Source organism: Anoplophora glabripennis, unplaced genomic scaffold, assembly GCF_000390285.2.
Source record: "Anoplophora glabripennis isolate ALB-LARVAE unplaced genomic scaffold, Agla_2.0 scaffold170, whole genome shotgun sequence".
Lineage (NCBI taxonomy): Eukaryota > Metazoa > Arthropoda > Insecta > Coleoptera > Cerambycidae > Anoplophora > Anoplophora glabripennis.
In genome coordinates this window covers 270,897-287,428 of record NW_019416299.1, presented here as the reverse complement: position 1 = coordinate 287,428, position 16,532 = coordinate 270,897, and the positions used below count along the sequence as shown (strand labels likewise).

Below are 16,532 nucleotides of genomic sequence, written 5' to 3'. Positions count from 1 at the left end.
GTTTTTTTTTAATTATTTTTAACCCCTTGTAAAAACTGACATCGACTTCACTGCATTCATCTGTCACTTCGGTTCTATTGTGCTATTGTAGTAAAAAATGCAAATATGGCATCTGGAAATGCCAAGAGATCTGCTAAAAAGCCAAAAAATCGTAAAAATAAGGTCGTTTTAGTATTTGACGAAAATAAGAGAAGGTAAAATAAATAAAATAATTAAGATGTTAATGTTAACCTCAATTTTTCGCGCCACATGTAGCGCTAATTATAAATTGTTTTAGGGATTTCCTAACTGGTTTCCACAAGAGAAAATTGCAACGCAAAAAAGATGCCAAAGAGAAGTTTGAGAAAGAGCTGAAAGAAGAAAGGAAGCGAATTAAAGCTGAAGCAAAAGAATCTTACAAAAAACTAGTGGTTTCGCACAGACCGATACCAGAACTAGAGAACCTTATCAGCGAAGAATATGAGAATGATGACGTAACTGTTAAAGTCGTGGAGTTAGCGTCAAGCGAGATAGCTAACAAGAATCATTGGATTGGAGCAAACCAACCAAAATATGATGCAAACGAAGAAGAAAGCAGTGAAGAATCTCACAATGAAGACGAGGAGGTTCCCGGAATGGAATTGAAGCCTAAGAAGAAGTCCAAAGAGAAGCAAACGGAGAAAGTAGAATTTCAGACTGAAAAGGACGTGAAAAAGGCATTGAAAAAACAGGCGACAAAGACAGTGAAAAAGAGTAAAGTGTTTCAAATGAAAAATAAATTGGAACGTCAAAAGCAAAAGAAAAAATCGCTCCAGATGAAGAAACAGAGGATGAAATTTCATAAGTCTGATAAAGGCCACAGGAGGAAAAAAGGGAATGAATAAGTTTGTGATTATATTTTGGGACATACATAGAATTTAAACTTGTGGGAAAACACAAAAGTAATGCACGAGTTGTAATATGTACCATCGGAACGAAAAAATTGAGAATAAACATGCTAAAAATGTAATAAAACTTACATAAATAATTTAATGAAAGGTCAGTGTGAATTTCTTTGTCAGATCATAAAATGTTTTATTTTAACATAAACTTTATTGAATATAAAAAAATATATAAAAGTAAATCGTAAACAGGTTATTTCGTAATCGAAGTTATTTCATTTTCTTCCCCTTCAACTCGCTCTTGAGGTAATTAATACCAAAAGGGCACACTTCGTAATTCAGGCAAGTCGCGCATTGGGGTCTGACGGGTTGGCAAATCTGCTGCCCGAATCCCACAAGCAAGTGATTGACTTCACCCCACAAATCTTGAGGTAACCAGTCCTCCAGCGTTTTCCTCGTCTCCTCGGGAGTTTTCGACTTAACCCAGCCTAGACGGTTTGAGATTCTGTGTACGTGAGTGTCTACACCTGAAAAACATACAAGACGTGTCAATAAATTTAATTAAGTACGAACGTGGAGGAAATAAAATAAAAATTTTTGGGTAAGTCTTAAAAATTGTATTTTACAATGATTGTAATTTATAAATAGAACAGAACATGTAAAGAATCATACCTATACCAGTAACTTGATCCCATGCTGTTTTCATGCAAATATGGGCCATTTTTGGGCCCACTCCGGGAAGCTTACAAAGATCTTTTACCGTATTCGGTATATCGGAATCGTAATCTTTCTGCAAACACTCAGTAGTCTTCTTTATGTATTTAACTTTGCTCTAAAATAATAATAACAAACATGAAAGGTCACAAAGGTCATAAAATATTACTCACTTTCCAAAATCCTACCGGGTATATCAACTTTCCCAATTCTTCGTCGGATGTATTCATAATATTTTCCACCGTACATCCGTGGCTGATTAAACGCTGCATAGCGGCATGAGTAACTTGGTCTTTTGTCTGACTGCTCAGCATTAGAGATAGCAGATGTTGATATCTTCTCACCTAAAATTAACCTTTTCTCAGTAACACTGTTTGCATTTTTCTTAAAGGATTTTTTTTAAATGTAAATAATCACTAGTAATGTGTAAAATTAAAACATTTTAGGGAATATATTGAATATAAATACAAGATATTTACTTTCGGGGGAGCGTTTTCTTCGTAACATTTATGGCAACCCATTGAATCCACCGGGGCATCAAAATTTTTCCTCATTTCACGTAGATTGTCCAATACTACTTCCCAATTTAAGGGCATCTTAAGAAACTTCTGGTTTGTCTCAGATTTTATTGGTTTCTTCGGATCCTCAACTTTTACAGAAATGTTGCTCTCTTCAGTAGCATCTCCTGGTTCTTTCTTCACTTTGATTGGCAATTCATTATCGTTAACATTATTATCCAATTCTGTCCTAGTTCGTGAGGTTGAAGGTTCAAATTCCATTTTGATGTGATCACGTTTTCTTGTACTTTTACGTAATGATGTTTCTGGCTCTTTTTTTTCATTTTCTTGATGGATATTACTCTTTTCATTTCCTTCCACGTTTAGATTTGGTGAAACATGAGAAAATTTTGGTTTTGTTTGGAATTGAAATTTTGAAAATTTATCTTTAATATCTTCATTATTTGTACTGCTTCTGGTTACACGCACCGTTTGGTCTTTCCCGGTCCCAGTTTTTGTTAATCTCTTCATATTTATTAATATTTTAATTAAAAGAGCACTTCGTAAGTTGATCATACATTTACCTCCAATTATTCATTTTTTTAAGTTATATTTTATAGGTTAGGGTTAGGACATGCGTCAAATTTGAAATTGATTGTAAACATACGTCTGTGCAGACGTCACACGTCACAAAACGTTGGAGTACCAGTGATTTCCCCACAGTAGTTCAAATGTAACCTTGTTTTATGATTTGAAACAAGCTGTCACTACAATAGAATATAAGATACCACACCTCAGAGGAATATGTTTACTTATTCCTCTGAGTACCACACAGTTTTCTATGTAAGATACGAAACTTTAACTGATATATTGTTTAATCAACGTACGAAATACGTATTTAACCTTCTGCCAACTAATTATTTCCATGAAAATAAAAGAGAATAGTGAAAAAATACGACTATCTACAAAAAAATGTTAGTTTCATATCGAAGTAGGTACACTACATCATTAAATCGACTTGTTATACCAAATAAGTTAATGTATTGTGAGATTTTTCATGAAATATAACATATCACATGTATTATAGGTATATTATTCACTAATTGTATCAATAAGAATCTCTGCGTTGATTAATCTCTGTTCGGTTCTCGGGCTACGACGGCTAGGTAACAGAAGGCCCCGCATCTGGGTACCGGCTGGGCGGCCAAGAAGGCCCCCCCGTCCGGAGAGTGCTCGTACAGCATGGGTTTCTTTCCTCCGCCACTCGCACCCCCTGAAGATGGATCGTTCATGTCGTCTACGTCAGCCGGTGCCGCCACTCCTCCTGGCTAAAAAAAAAAAACAGAAATGCTCTACCGTTTTATGCAAAGAGGAAGTTACCACCATACATGGTGTTCTACGAGAAAGTATACAGGTGGATATAAGGAAAAAGATTATAGAAACCTTAGACCGGGAATGCACTCTTTTCGAGATATTAGTTAAAGTTTGTTTCTTTATTAGCGTCATCATCATAATTATTAATTTCATGTATAATTAATCTGTTTAAATATTCTTATTGCTGAAAGGTTCGGAATGAGAGAAAATGTCATGGAATTAGAGTAAAATATTATAAGTAGCCAAATAAGTGGCAAATTTACGTGTTGTTCCACTTTTTCTACTGCCCACGAAAATCTAGGCGATCTATCGGAATATTAGATATTTTATGTTGTAAGCAATTAGATTACCTACAATTTAAGGTACCTAGAGTCATTTTTCACTGATTTGTTAACTTTAAAATAAAGGTCGAACGCAGCAAAATCAGTTTTCAAAAATTGCGCATTATTATTGCAAAAAGCAATGGATGTTGATGAAATTTGTGGAAAAGACGGTAAATCCAAAGACCAACGTGTGTGCCAAACGCCGATTCCATTGTCCGTGAAATTGTTGCTCTAGCTATTTGGTAATTAATTTGGTTGTTTTTTTTGCAACTAATTGTTTAATTACTAAACTTTTGAAAGTTGGAATTAAGTAGCTCTTTACAACTAACAAAGTACCTAGGACGTGCAAAACAGCGTTATAAACAAATTGTCCCTGGGTCAGGCAAAAGTCGCTCGGGAATTTGCTCTTTTTGCATTAAATAGGGCTTATTTTTACGTTTTTTTGTTCACAAGATAACTTTTTTGTAATGTTAATAATTGTTATTTAACTATTAGACGTATTGTGCCGAGATTTTAGAGACAATTAAATGAAGGGTTAAACTTTTATTTTAAGAAAGTTTTACATCGATAGTACACGTAATAAATGTACATGTAATAGCAGAAGTAAACAATAACGTTTGTCGCGCGTGAGATTTTTGAACCAGATTTAAAATGTTCAAGTCAGTGTACCTTTGGCGCATATGTTGGTATTTGGATTAACCGTCTTTTCCATAAATTTCATCAGCATCTATAGCTTTTTGCAATAATAATGTACAATTTTCGAAAACTTATTATTCAACGTTCCACTTTTATTTTACAGTGAAATATGACTTTAGACACCTTAAATTGTAGGTCATTTAATTGCCTACAACCTGAAATAACTAATTTTCCTATAGGTCGTCTAGTTTTTCGTGGGCAGTAAAAAAAGTGAAAAAATCACGTAAATTTGCCAACTTAGCGTTACTCCTTTTGAGCTATTTCCCCGTCATAAAGTGCAACAAAATGTCTACTCATAATTTTTTCACGTTCAAGCTCTAATTCTGGACTGGAGTAGTAATTAAATTCGCGTGTAAACAAACAATATTACGCTAGTACTAGCACTGCTTTATTTATATGCTAAACTTTACCAAAAGGTGGGCTATATTCGGCAGGGGACTAGGTGGGGGGTTTTCCGTGAAAGGCGGATGGAGCTCTCCTTGCTGAATATTAACGACCAAATAGTACATAAAATCGTTTCGGAGCTTCATTTCCTCCAAGGATCTATTGCACGTCGTCAGTTTCTTCATCCATTTAACCGCCTTTTGTCTGTCTAAATAATGAATAGTTTTATCGTACCGTTAAGTGTCACAGTTCAAATTACCTTCGGATCTGGGGAGACTGGAGAGCATTATTTTGGCCAGGAACATGTTGTAGTTGCAGTCATAGTTCAAATTTTCAGCCTGTTCGCCCATTTTGCTGATTTGTTAATTCTTTACAGGAATTTTAAGTGTTACAGTGACAGTTGTACAGAAATGACAAATGTGTTTTTTAGTTTGCTGAATCCTTTCAAAGACTACTTGGTATTTTTTTATTTTCGTCCACCACAAACGAACACTGACGAAAATAACGCTATATGAAACGAAAAATGTAATTAACTAAATAATTCTAAGCACATTTTCTATAACCGAAGCTTGAACCCATAGTTTATATCATATAACTTTTTTCAAAAAGTGAACAAACACGCAAAGCAACTTATTTGCATGTTGCGTCCCATCATAAACTGCAATAAAATATCTACAAATATTTTTTCAAGTTCAATCTAATGTACTGGAGTACACCCTGGGCTTTCCCTTGCACACGCCCCTGGTGCTAGTTACTAGGTAACAATCATTAAGGCTTTGATACAAACAAAAGGTGGTCGTTAGGTGTACGAACGAACTGACAAATCTGCCACATCTCGCGGAGAAACCGAATTTATTTTTATTTTTAAATGGAGGCGCCCACGGAAGCAGATCTTTTAGATGGCAAGTAGAAACAATTTTAAGCTTAGATTTCCGTTTCTGATGCGATAATTAAATTTTAGCCATCAGAGAATCGCTGCAAAAAGACGGCACCCTCGGTCAGGTGAGTGGACAGATAAGGGCAGCTGTCATGACGGTTTTGAACAGGAATATCGAAAATAAGGAACCCCCGAAAGTACCCGAAGAAACTAAATTGATAAATGAGTTATTAAGGGAGTACCTCACTTGGAATGGATATCTTTACACAGAGCAAGTATTAGCTGCAGGTAAAAGTGTATTTCAGCAGCAATTTGATGAAAAAAGTCGAGAATTCGGATCTGTTACGCTTTAGGGCAATCAGAAATATAGTCCAGGCGGTAGAGCAGTAAAAGTAGGCTTTGGTGTTTGTGTTTGAAGTAATATATTTTGTTGTACAGAAAAATCCCAAATAAGATTTTGTGGATTGCAGAGAAAATTTTCTGGACAATAAATAATTGTTTACAGAGTAAAATGTTGAAAAATTAAAAAAAAATGGTTATAAAAGTATAAGAATTAGGTATTTTTTGTATTGATCATTGTTTATTATGGCAACCAGTATCTCTAAAAAAATGTGTGCCCTTTCTCTTAATTTAAACCCACGGTACGCGATAAACTTTTTGAAATTTTCTTAATAAAAAATCCTGGCAATCAGAAACCACGCGATCGATCGTTACAAAATTTTTAGAGTAGAATTGACATGTTTTACTATTTGTTCACAAAGTTTCATCAATATTTATAAATATTTCTACAGAAAATCGTCAAATAAACAAAAAAAAATAACGACTTTTTTTAATTTAGAGTTTACTTTCAATGTTACAGGGAAAATATGTCGAAAAACGTGTCATTTTCCGTTCATTTTGTATATTTCTTGTTCCCTTAAATTTAGCAATGGTTTTTTGGAATAGGCAAACTCGGATTCTTATTCTGCATAATATTTGGGATTTTTCTGTACAACAAAATAGATGAAGCACAAAATAGTAAAACATCCACAGTACGGAAGAACAAAACACTATCACAGCAACAAAACGTAGTTTATAAGGCCTAAAAACAATACTTAATTACGGTTGGTCAAAACTTCCGATGAGTAACGTAGGTAACAATCATTTCCAATCATGACATTTACGAAACCTTAGCTGTGAAACAGAAGATAACAAATACGATTTCATTTTTAGTGCTACTACTTTACCAAAAACTAAACTATCTTCACCTAAAACTACGTTTAAATGTTGCAAGTTGAAAGTGCAATAATTTTCTTTAAATCAAATTCGAAATTAGCTCCTAAACCGAGACAAAGTGAAAAAATCCATCAATTGTCTATTAACAATAACTCCAAAGTGTGACAGAGCCTAGAATTATACCGATTGTAACTTTATTTTATATAATTTTTATAGAGTCTGGCCAAAAGAGTGAGAAAATGAGCAGGGACGTACTTACCACAAAGTTTGGCGTGATGGATGACGCAAAAACCGCGAAAATACCGCTCCTCTATTATATCGTCGCCGCATTTCAAAATATGGACGAGGAATAAGGAACACAACATGTAATATATTGTATATTTTTTATTAATAAAGATAGTATAATTAATATATTTTACTTAAAAACAGCTGGACAGCTTAATACCTCCTGTTATCCGCCGCGCCGTTGTCGCACTGCTCGATATGAATTTTATCGAATTTTAAATTTATTACAACGCCAATTATTTTTAAAAAATAATTCATTGAAAACTAAAAATTTTAAGAATTTTGAATTCAAAATTTTAACTATAACACTCTGTAACTCTTTTATTATCCTAAAATGGACTAAGGTAAGTTTAGCTTCATCGCACTATTTTGATGTAAGGAATCTACCCTTGCTATGTGCCCCATTAATTTCAGGACACCCTGTATATAAAATATATGGCCAAAATATTATAAAAAAAAATGAAACAGAAAAATTCAATATAATGAAATTGTAGAAAAAGATGTAATATGCTTGTAGCCAGTGGCGGCTCGTGACTTTTTGAGATGGGTGGGCAAAATTTTTTTTCTCTCATGTAACTTAATATCATATAATAATTGCAATCTACGTTAGTCTATTTACTTTTGAAAGTGTAAAAAACTTAAGAATTATGAAGATAGTTAATATAAATATATCTGAAAATTATATTAGTTATTCCAAAAGTATACCTAATAGTTCAGCAAGAACAAACGAGAATGTCATCACAGTGATTTCTTGCCGGGATAGGGGATAAGGCAAGGATTATGGCATAGAAGGACATATAAAAAATTATATAATTCTCTAAACAAATAGTAAAATTCTCTATCACTTTTATAGCTGAAATTACTAACGATAAATTATACTAAAATTCTAATAAGTAAATAAATAAATAAATAAGTAAATAAATAAGTAAATAAATAAATAAATAAATAAATAAATAAATAAATAAATAAATAAATAAATAAATAAATAAATAAGTAAATAACCAAATCAATAAGGCGCTTTACAATGTCTCTATTTTCGTCCACGACTTTATTATGGTTTAAAATATTCTCACGAAATGCAGAATCAAGAAAAGTTTGAATGTTTTGTTTTCCTAATAATTTAAATTTTAATGTTGAATATGTATGCTCCTCCGATCGCTCGTGTTTTTTTTGAAAGATTCATTTATATGTTTCAGATCTGAATATCCTAGATAATTCCATGGAGTTTTACTTTTTTCATTAAACTGTAAGCAATTCCAACAATATAATTTGTTTCTGGTTTCATTACCTTTTAACCATTCATATTTATTGTACCAATTTTTACTAAATGATCTGTTACTTCCGCAATTGTTTTTATTTATTAAATTTTTCATGTCAGGCGTAGGTTTTAATTTTGAAATAAATAATTTATCATCGAAAGTTAACATACAAAATTTTTTATTTAATAAAAAATTAATAATATCACCATTGCTACTCACCAATTCGCTATTTTCGGCTTGCCATTTTGCTTTACTCCAAACTATTAAACATTAAAAACTTACCTAAACCACTATACTAACCCTAACCTAGAACTTACAAACAACCAAGTCGTGAAGTACAAGGAATAACAAATCTCTACCTTCCTAATCTATGAAATAAAACTAACATCAAACCGCAGATTACACGTAAGTACCCGAAGAATATACGAGTGAAGTCGAAGGGCTTGCCCGGAGAGTAGAGTTATTTTAGGTAATTATGTATATTCAAATGATAATTTATTAAAAATCTGATTGAAATAAAAAAAATATATTAAATAGAAGCTATTTTTTTTAATCGAACAGTTTATTATTTGAAAAAATAAATAAATATGTATCGAATTTAAAAGTCCTAAAAAATAATTTATATCACTTCCATATTTACAAACTCGAATCTATTAAAATATTGAACATTTTTCAGCAATCACTCTTAATTTAGTTTAACAGTAACGCTTCAAAATAACCTTAATAAATATAATTGTCAAAGAACATTCAACATATCATAGATATTTATTTTTTAACGCGATTTACAAATTATTATAAAACGGTTTATTACTTCGTTTACTAATATTTGTTTTCTGGAATACCTTTGCAGGGAAAAATTGTTTTAATGTTCAAAAATTCATTTAAAGAACAAAATTACAGCACATAAATATACATATATTTCCAACCGCTGCTGGCTGGCTGGCGAAAAGCCGTAGCTGGCCGATACAACACTCGATGAGTATGCGGGTGCGGGCTGTGTCCGGGCTCGCCCGACTTGGGCTAGATATTCTAAATTAGTGAACGACTTACGTTTCCGATTACTCTCTAGTCCTAGCCCTGCGTATAAGCAGGCAACGTACGGCGTTGTTTAATTCAGCGGCCACGGGCTGGCCCGAATGTTATGTTGGTTGCTGCCGAGATCATCCCAAAAATAATTTACATCACTCCCATGTTTACAAACTAGAATCTATTCAAATATTGAAAATTTCTCAGCAATCACTTTTAATTCAGTTTAACAGTAACGAGTTAAAATAACCTTAATAATTATAATTATCAAAGAACATTCAACATAGCACCATAGATATTTATTTTTTTACGCGATTTACAAATTATTATAAAACGGTTTATTATTTCGTTTACTAAAATTTGTTTTCTGGAATACCTTTGCAGGGAAAAATTGTTCTAATATTTAAAAATTCATTTAAAGAACAAAATTACAGCAAATAAATATACGTATATATATTTCCAACCACTGGTGAAAAGTCTTAGGTGGTCGATACAACACTCGATGGGTGCTCAATGGGTATATGCGAGCTGTGTGCGGTGTGCGGGCTCGCCCGACTTGGGCCAAATATTCTAAATTAGTGAACGACTTACGTTTCCGATTACTGTCTAGTCCTAGGTGCGTATAAGCATGCAAGGTATGGTTGGGGTACGGCGTTGTTTAATTCAGCGGCCACGGGCTAGCCCGAATGTTATGTTGGTTGCTGCCGAGATCATGATTAAAATATAATTTTAAAATTTGGTAGGGGGAGTTTCAAAGGAGGTAACGCATTTTAGATTTAATTTTATAAGAATTGTCAAATCACTTTGATAAATATATACACAAATTTTTGTTTATTCTTCTGAAAATTTCAGGGTGGGCACTGCCCACCCTGCCCACCCCGACGAGCCGCCACTGCGTAGCAATATATTTTTCTACAAATTACCACATTAACTGGATTTTTTTTTGGCAAGTGTTGAATAGTCTACATTCTAAAACCAATTCTAAGTCATCGCCGACAAACCCTTGACGGAAAGTAGGCTCCCGTCAAAACCCATTGACAATTCGGCCCAGTTTTTAAAATGCTAGTGATATAATCTCTCTCCCATTCTGAATACATATCGTTCAACAGTTCACGCCGCCCCATGCTCCCGCGCAACTAGCCTGAAAAATGGTATGCCTGTATGCAAGCATAGCGACGGCAGTTCTTGTGATAGCGCTTTGTTGTCTAGCCAAACGGGTGTCCCCCTGTCTCTGAGGAACACTGATAAAGTAACATGTCGAAACGCGTCCCATCCACGTCCTCCAAAGGGGCCATACCCAAGCAGCCAAGTAAGTCAAATGTGTCCAGGGCGCAGCAGAAGGGAAAGAGTAAGCCGGGCACTAGCGCCGCCACTAAGGCGAAAAAGGATGTCGTCGAGTGGCAGTTGCCCGCCTTCAGCGTGCCGATGAAGGACAAGAAAGGTAAGGGTAGCAACGAGTATATGAGATCTCGATGCGGGCAAAAAATATGGCAAATGGCAGTTCAGAGTGATTCTGAGTTGCTATTAGCTGCTTGTAATGTTCTTTAACTACGAGTAAGTACACTGATCGAATTAGATCATAAAACACTTGATGATATCAAAAAAGTGACGCAAAATTACGTATTTTTTTCACTGTTTTTTACTATCCACGAAAATCTAGACGACCTATCGGAATATTAATCATCTTATGTTGTAAGCAATTAAATTACCTACAATTTAAGGTATCTATAGTCATATTTCACCAGTTTGTTAACTGTAAAACTGTTGCATTAAATAGAACTTTTACGGTAATTTAAAGAAAAGAGAAATCAATAGTTAATTAACAATTAACGTTATAAAAAAAGAACAAAGAGGCGTAGGTGATTTCTCTTTTTTTTTAAATGACTGTAAAAATAAGCCCTATTTAATGCAAAAAGAGCGAATTCCCGAGCGGCATTTGCCTGACCCTGGGACAATTTATTTAGTAGACCAGTAGACCAGGCGGGATCTGTTTCAAAATACCCATATGGATATTTTATATAGTTTCGCTAATTTTTGCTTTAATGACTTTAAAATCATATAACAAAACATAATTTCACTATGCGCTTGCTTCAAAACGTGTGCTAAACTTATTATTAAACAAATAGTGAAAAAATTGGAAAAAATTCCATTTTTTTCTGTTTTTTTCAACACAGTTCAAAAACTATTCATTGTAGAGAAAAATTGAAGAGGAAAAAAAGATTCGTAATTCAATTTTACACATGATATACCTTTCAAATAAAAAAATACAACATAATTATTGCAAATACATATAGGTAGCAAAAACATAAAAAAAATTATATTTTTGCGATTTTTTTAAAAATACTTATATTATAGGTAGGATCTTCATACTTGGCCAAAGAAATCTTTTTGATGTAATGAAACATCACACCAATTTTCGTTAAAATCGGTCCCATAGTTTTCGAGTAATAATTTTGCAATACTGATTTTTGAAAAAAAAATTGAAATATTTGCAAATTTAACCGAGTCTAAATTAAGACTTCTAGATACTTGCGCTTACAGCTGTTCCGATTTGCACTATTAATTATCATGACTTCAACATTTTCTATATTCTAAAATGACTTTTGGGTTTAGTTAGGTTCATATTTTTTGATATTTGTTTTTTAAAACGATATTAAAAACTTTGATATAAAATTTTAACACGGAGATCGTTGACAAATCATAAACTCAACTTACCAGTACCATTTATTTTCCATAACTTCCACAAATCTGCAAGCTCATTTTCAATCGATGAATTTAAGGACATACCCTTTGGCGCTTATGACACCCTAAATTTTTTTATGACAACGGACGACCCGCAGGAATTTAAATGTTCACTTTTGCTTTTTATTCGCAGCGATAAACTGGGAAAAACTCAGGAAAGAAACCGCCAGGAGGCAGTCGCCCGAGGGCGAAGACGTAAAAGAAATACGCAGAATTCTGAAGGAAGTGAAAAATGTAGACGTTCCCGTCCACGAGTTTATCAACATGGTTGCCCCCTATACCTCCGACAACGGCGTCGCTCTGCGTTCGGTCATGGCCGAAGATCTAGAGTCCTTCCGATCTCTGGCCAAGAAAGTGTATGAAACCATGACGCAAGACGTCAGCGACGTGCTGGTGAACGAACAGCTGCAGATGGTCCAGTACTACGAGGAGAAAACTAGCCAATTGAGCGACAAGATGATGAGGGCCATCAACGAAATCTACGAGATGGCGCCCAACTTCGATTTCGAGCGGTTCCTGAGGAATAAGGATGACTACTTGCAGGAGCTGTTCCCTCCACCAAAAGAAGTAGGTTTTACGAACAGTTCAAAGGGACAAGGTTGAACAATTTCTGGAGTGGTTGTATTTAAAACTGTTTAATTGTTTCTTCTGAACAAATCAAGACGTCTAAATCGACAACGTATCAATCACCTCGGAAATTGTTAGACCATGGAAGATGTAAATTAAGTAACAGGAATAAGTTTGCGGTTAAGTTGAATTCACTCACAGATGCCACTGTGAAACTCCATAAAGGAGTTTATATCTAAAGTGAAGCACAATAATTTAATTATAGAACACAAAGACTGTGTAGACCATTCGAGTGATTCTCGTTCGCTCTCTCTCTTATCCTAATAGTCCTCTTCCTCGCCCGCAAACTTATTGACCTGTAAGCATATTTTTGTATTTACTGTATTAACTAACTCCTCCAGGCCCAAACAATGATGAGCGACGAGGCCTTCGAGATGGTGAGGCGGCAACAAGCCTACCACCGCCTCCAGTGGTTGAAGAGTGAAGGAGAGCGCATGTCCGAGGAGAACAAGAGGTTGATGCGACGTCTCGAAGAACTGAAGAAAGAGCAGCAACTGGAACAGAACCGGGCGTCCGAACGAGCCGCCGAAGCCGAGACCAAGAGGCAAGAACTGGCCCAAGAAGAGATCCAGATGAAGGATAAGTGAGTAATACAACTGAAAGTGTGCAACAAAAAGCGACTTCTGCTTCTTTCCAGGTTGGATAAGTTGAATGACTCGGTCGAGAAGTCGTTCATAAGAGACGAATTGAGAACTACCAAGGAGCACAATAAGGCGGCGATGGAGGTGGCCAAGGGCGGTCCGTCGACGGGCGCCATTCGCAAGACGCGATCGGGCGCGGGTATGAAGAAAACGCGCCAGAAGAAGAGGCCGGAGTGGGCGAGCAGCACAGCCGCGGATATGGAAGAGGACGCCATAAAAACCACGGTGGCGACGGAGACCCAGAAGGCGGCGTCCCGCACCAGCTTCAAGAGGCCCAAAGGCTCCAAAGCCAGATCGCCACACTTCTCGCCCATCAAGACACCGCCTCAGAAGCAGCCACCCAGACAGGTTAGTATATCGTAACAAAAAAAAAAAAAAAAGTAGTAGATACTATTAAAAATGTCCCAATCTTTCAGACCTCTCCGTTCCATTACTCGCCGCCGCAGGAGATGGCCGCAGAAGAGTCTGTCGCGAGCTTCGGCAGGGCGAGAGCTAGGAAAGTCGCGAAGCCGCCGTCGCCGTTCCACTATTCCCCGCCGAAGACTCCGCCCGAAGAGAGGGGCCCCTTCACTTCCACCCAAGTGGAGGAAGAATCCGGCTTGGGCAGTTTCGGCAGGGCCAGACCGCCGCCGGCCCCACGACGGACCTCGCCCTTCCACTATTCGCCGCCCAAGAGTCCACCGCCGCAAGTGCAGGAGACGAGGATTGAAGAGTCGTCGACTACGGTGCAGCAGAAGAGGCCCCAACCTCGATTTAGGGAGTCAAAGGCGCCCAGGGACACGTGGGGTGGATTCTTCTAGTTTATAACGGCAACGATTCCTGCGGCAAGGGTGCTATTTTTATGTAAAAACTGCTGTTAATGGTTTTTTGTTTGTAAGCAGGTACTTTATGCGCTAGAACATAAAATTGGTTTCATTTTGTATACCGGTATGCACATATCTGGAATAATATGAGCTGATTGTAACTGAAACACCGAGAGTTTTATTAACGCCATTTTCTCCTTTGCTTGTGATCGAACGTACATATCCTCCCCCCTGCCCGCTAACCTTTTCTGTTTCAGAGACCGCCAGGATCAAGAAACGAAGACAACGACCACCACACACACACACATACACACCCCCCATACCCTCCTTACCCCTCCCCTCCCGCCCTAGCCTAAGGGCCACCTTAGCAAAGCGCATCCCAGGCTGCATAGCCGCACTACCCTACCCAACCATACCACACATAAACATGACATCACCCCCGGGGTTTACACAGACGAGCCGGCGAAGCAAGAAGAGCGCCAGAAGAAAGGGCCCTAGCCGGCGGGGCCCAGCCAGGACAAAAGGAGGGCCCAGCCAGGACAAAAGGAGGGCCCAGCCAGGACAAAAGGAGGTCCCACAAAGCGCCTACACCGGCCGCATTTGCGGTCGGGGTAGACGACGGATGGGGCCCACCTACGAAGGCTGTCCAGGCCTACACGAGATGAGGCAGGATAAAGAGGGATAATCCCCCTCGATCCCAAATCATTGAGGCCAATTTCTAGCCATGGAATAATGGCGCGCGCGAACGTACATATTTCATAAATAAAATGTGGATTTGTCGTGGAACGACTCGATTGGCTGCCGCCATCGGTTGAGTTGCTCCGTTATCTACGCCCCGTAACGCATTTGAGATTACCGCGTTACTTTGGGGCACAGGCGTTAACTTCTCAGTTTCTTCCATTAGCATAAGGATGGTGGTTGACTTCACGACACAATCTGGGTCCAGCTTGATACTGAGCGTAGGGTGCACCTCTTCACTACCCCCAAAGGATCGGGATGAATGGTTCTGAGACCTTCGTTTGTCTTCCATCGCTGAGTTGTACTGCTTTAAAAAGGTTTCGTACGATCTAATTTCTTCTATCAAAGTGACCAAGACAAGCACTGGTCAGTTCTATTCGGGTTTCAGCTGACCGTAGAATTCTTTTCACTGATTCTGCACCGAGTTCTAAGACACTCAAATGTCTCTAATTGTTTTTTATATTAGTCTGGGGTCTGGTTAGGACCTGCAAATTTTTGTTCGGGCACTAGATCCCGTGGGATATCGGGCGTAGTGGGTATAGTTATAATCCTCAAGCTACCCCGACGGATAAGCTATCAAGCTTCTGTCTGGAGCCATTTCGCTCGAATAAATTAAAAATTTTATATTACAAAAATTTGGTTTCTTTTAAATACTCTGTGCAAAGTAAGTACCAATGGCATGTAACGATGTTTATAACGGTGTTACAAAGCAATGGAATATGGCATCGACTTCTGGAAGCTTACAGTTAGATGATAATAACATACCTAATACAAAAAAAAATATGAATATTTTTTTAACTGAGGTATCCAGTTTAAGGCATTTGTGCAAGTCGGTAATTAACATTAATTACATCAGGAAAAGCCTTTTACCAATATATTTTTACATATTAAATTTCATTTTAATCGTTCAAAGCTTTTCCGTTTTAGAATTGATTATTGATATTCTTTCAAAAACTTTGACGCCCCCTAGTGCCCTTACGGTGTATTTTTGCACATAGGTAAATTAGCGTAAATCGTTGTGGTTTGACCTTAAGAATCTACGGTGGCTCGGTGGTATATGCATTTAGCTTTTATCTAGTGAATGAAGTTCATTAGTGGTGTTTTGAATTTTTGCAATTGCTTCATTTTAATAATTAATTCCCATTGTTTTATTGTTTCTTTGTTATTATTCGGTTTAAATCCCCAAAGCAGTATAAGTTATAAGTTCTTTCCCTCATAATCCTTAGATTATGATCTGAAATCAGACCAGCCGATAATATACAGTGTGTCTCATAATTAGCTGCCAACCCTGAACAGGCCGATTCTATGATCAAAACTAAGTAAAAAAGTTCATATGAACATGGGTCCGGAAATGCTTCCTAAGGGCACAGGGACCCATTGAAGAGGGAGGAATGGAAATCATTTTTTTGCAATATCTCTCAATCGCGTTGTGATAAATGAATGAAATTTGGTATACACAGCTAAATTTCAA

General features: G+C 36.7%; 5 protein-coding genes across 5 annotated transcripts; 3 read left to right on the top strand and 2 right to left on the bottom strand.

The window, feature by feature from the left end:
* Positions 1 to 83: 83 nt before the first annotated feature.
* Positions 84 to 1,057, top strand: LOC108903959 (nucleolar protein 12). The gene is made up of 2 exons (XM_018706310.2): positions 84 to 194; positions 278 to 1,057. The coding sequence occupies exons 1-2, from the start codon at positions 106 to 108 to the stop codon at positions 861 to 863; spliced, it is 675 nt and encodes a 224-aa protein (XP_018561826.1). The 5' UTR covers positions 84 to 105; the 3' UTR covers positions 864 to 1,057.
* Positions 1,058 to 1,109: 52 nt separating this feature from the next.
* LOC108903958 (endonuclease III-like protein 1) lies at positions 1,110 to 2,697 on the bottom strand. Its single transcript, XM_018706309.1, has 4 exons — positions 2,054 to 2,697; positions 1,748 to 1,918; positions 1,533 to 1,692; positions 1,110 to 1,387 (listed from the first exon to the last, which is right to left on the bottom strand). The coding sequence occupies exons 1-4, from the start codon at positions 2,645 to 2,647 to the stop codon at positions 1,131 to 1,133; spliced, it is 1,182 nt and encodes a 393-aa protein (XP_018561825.1). The 5' UTR covers positions 2,648 to 2,697; the 3' UTR covers positions 1,110 to 1,130.
* A 475-nt stretch (positions 2,698 to 3,172) lies between these two features.
* LOC108903965 lies at positions 3,173 to 5,241 on the bottom strand. The gene is made up of 3 exons (XM_018706317.1): positions 5,108 to 5,241; positions 4,875 to 5,056; positions 3,173 to 3,399 (listed from the first exon to the last, which is right to left on the bottom strand). The coding sequence occupies exons 1-3, from the start codon at positions 5,196 to 5,198 to the stop codon at positions 3,202 to 3,204; spliced, it is 471 nt and encodes a 156-aa protein (XP_018561833.1). The 5' UTR covers positions 5,199 to 5,241; the 3' UTR covers positions 3,173 to 3,201.
* Positions 5,242 to 5,664: 423 nt separating this feature from the next.
* LOC108903953 (lisH domain-containing protein FOPNL-like) lies at positions 5,665 to 7,293 on the top strand. Its single transcript, XM_018706305.1, has 3 exons — positions 5,665 to 5,750; positions 5,810 to 6,013; positions 7,157 to 7,293. The coding sequence occupies exons 1-3, from the start codon at positions 5,717 to 5,719 to the stop codon at positions 7,291 to 7,293; spliced, it is 375 nt and encodes a 124-aa protein (XP_018561821.1). The 5' UTR covers positions 5,665 to 5,716.
* A 3,425-nt stretch (positions 7,294 to 10,718) lies between these two features.
* On the top strand, positions 10,719 to 14,320 carry LOC108903952 (stress response protein nst1-like). Its single transcript, XM_018706304.1, has 5 exons — positions 10,719 to 10,951; positions 12,386 to 12,819; positions 13,221 to 13,462; positions 13,517 to 13,868; positions 13,937 to 14,320. The coding sequence occupies exons 1-5, from the start codon at positions 10,765 to 10,767 to the stop codon at positions 14,318 to 14,320; spliced, it is 1,599 nt and encodes a 532-aa protein (XP_018561820.1). The 5' UTR covers positions 10,719 to 10,764.
* Positions 14,321 to 16,532: the final 2,212 nt, after the last annotated feature.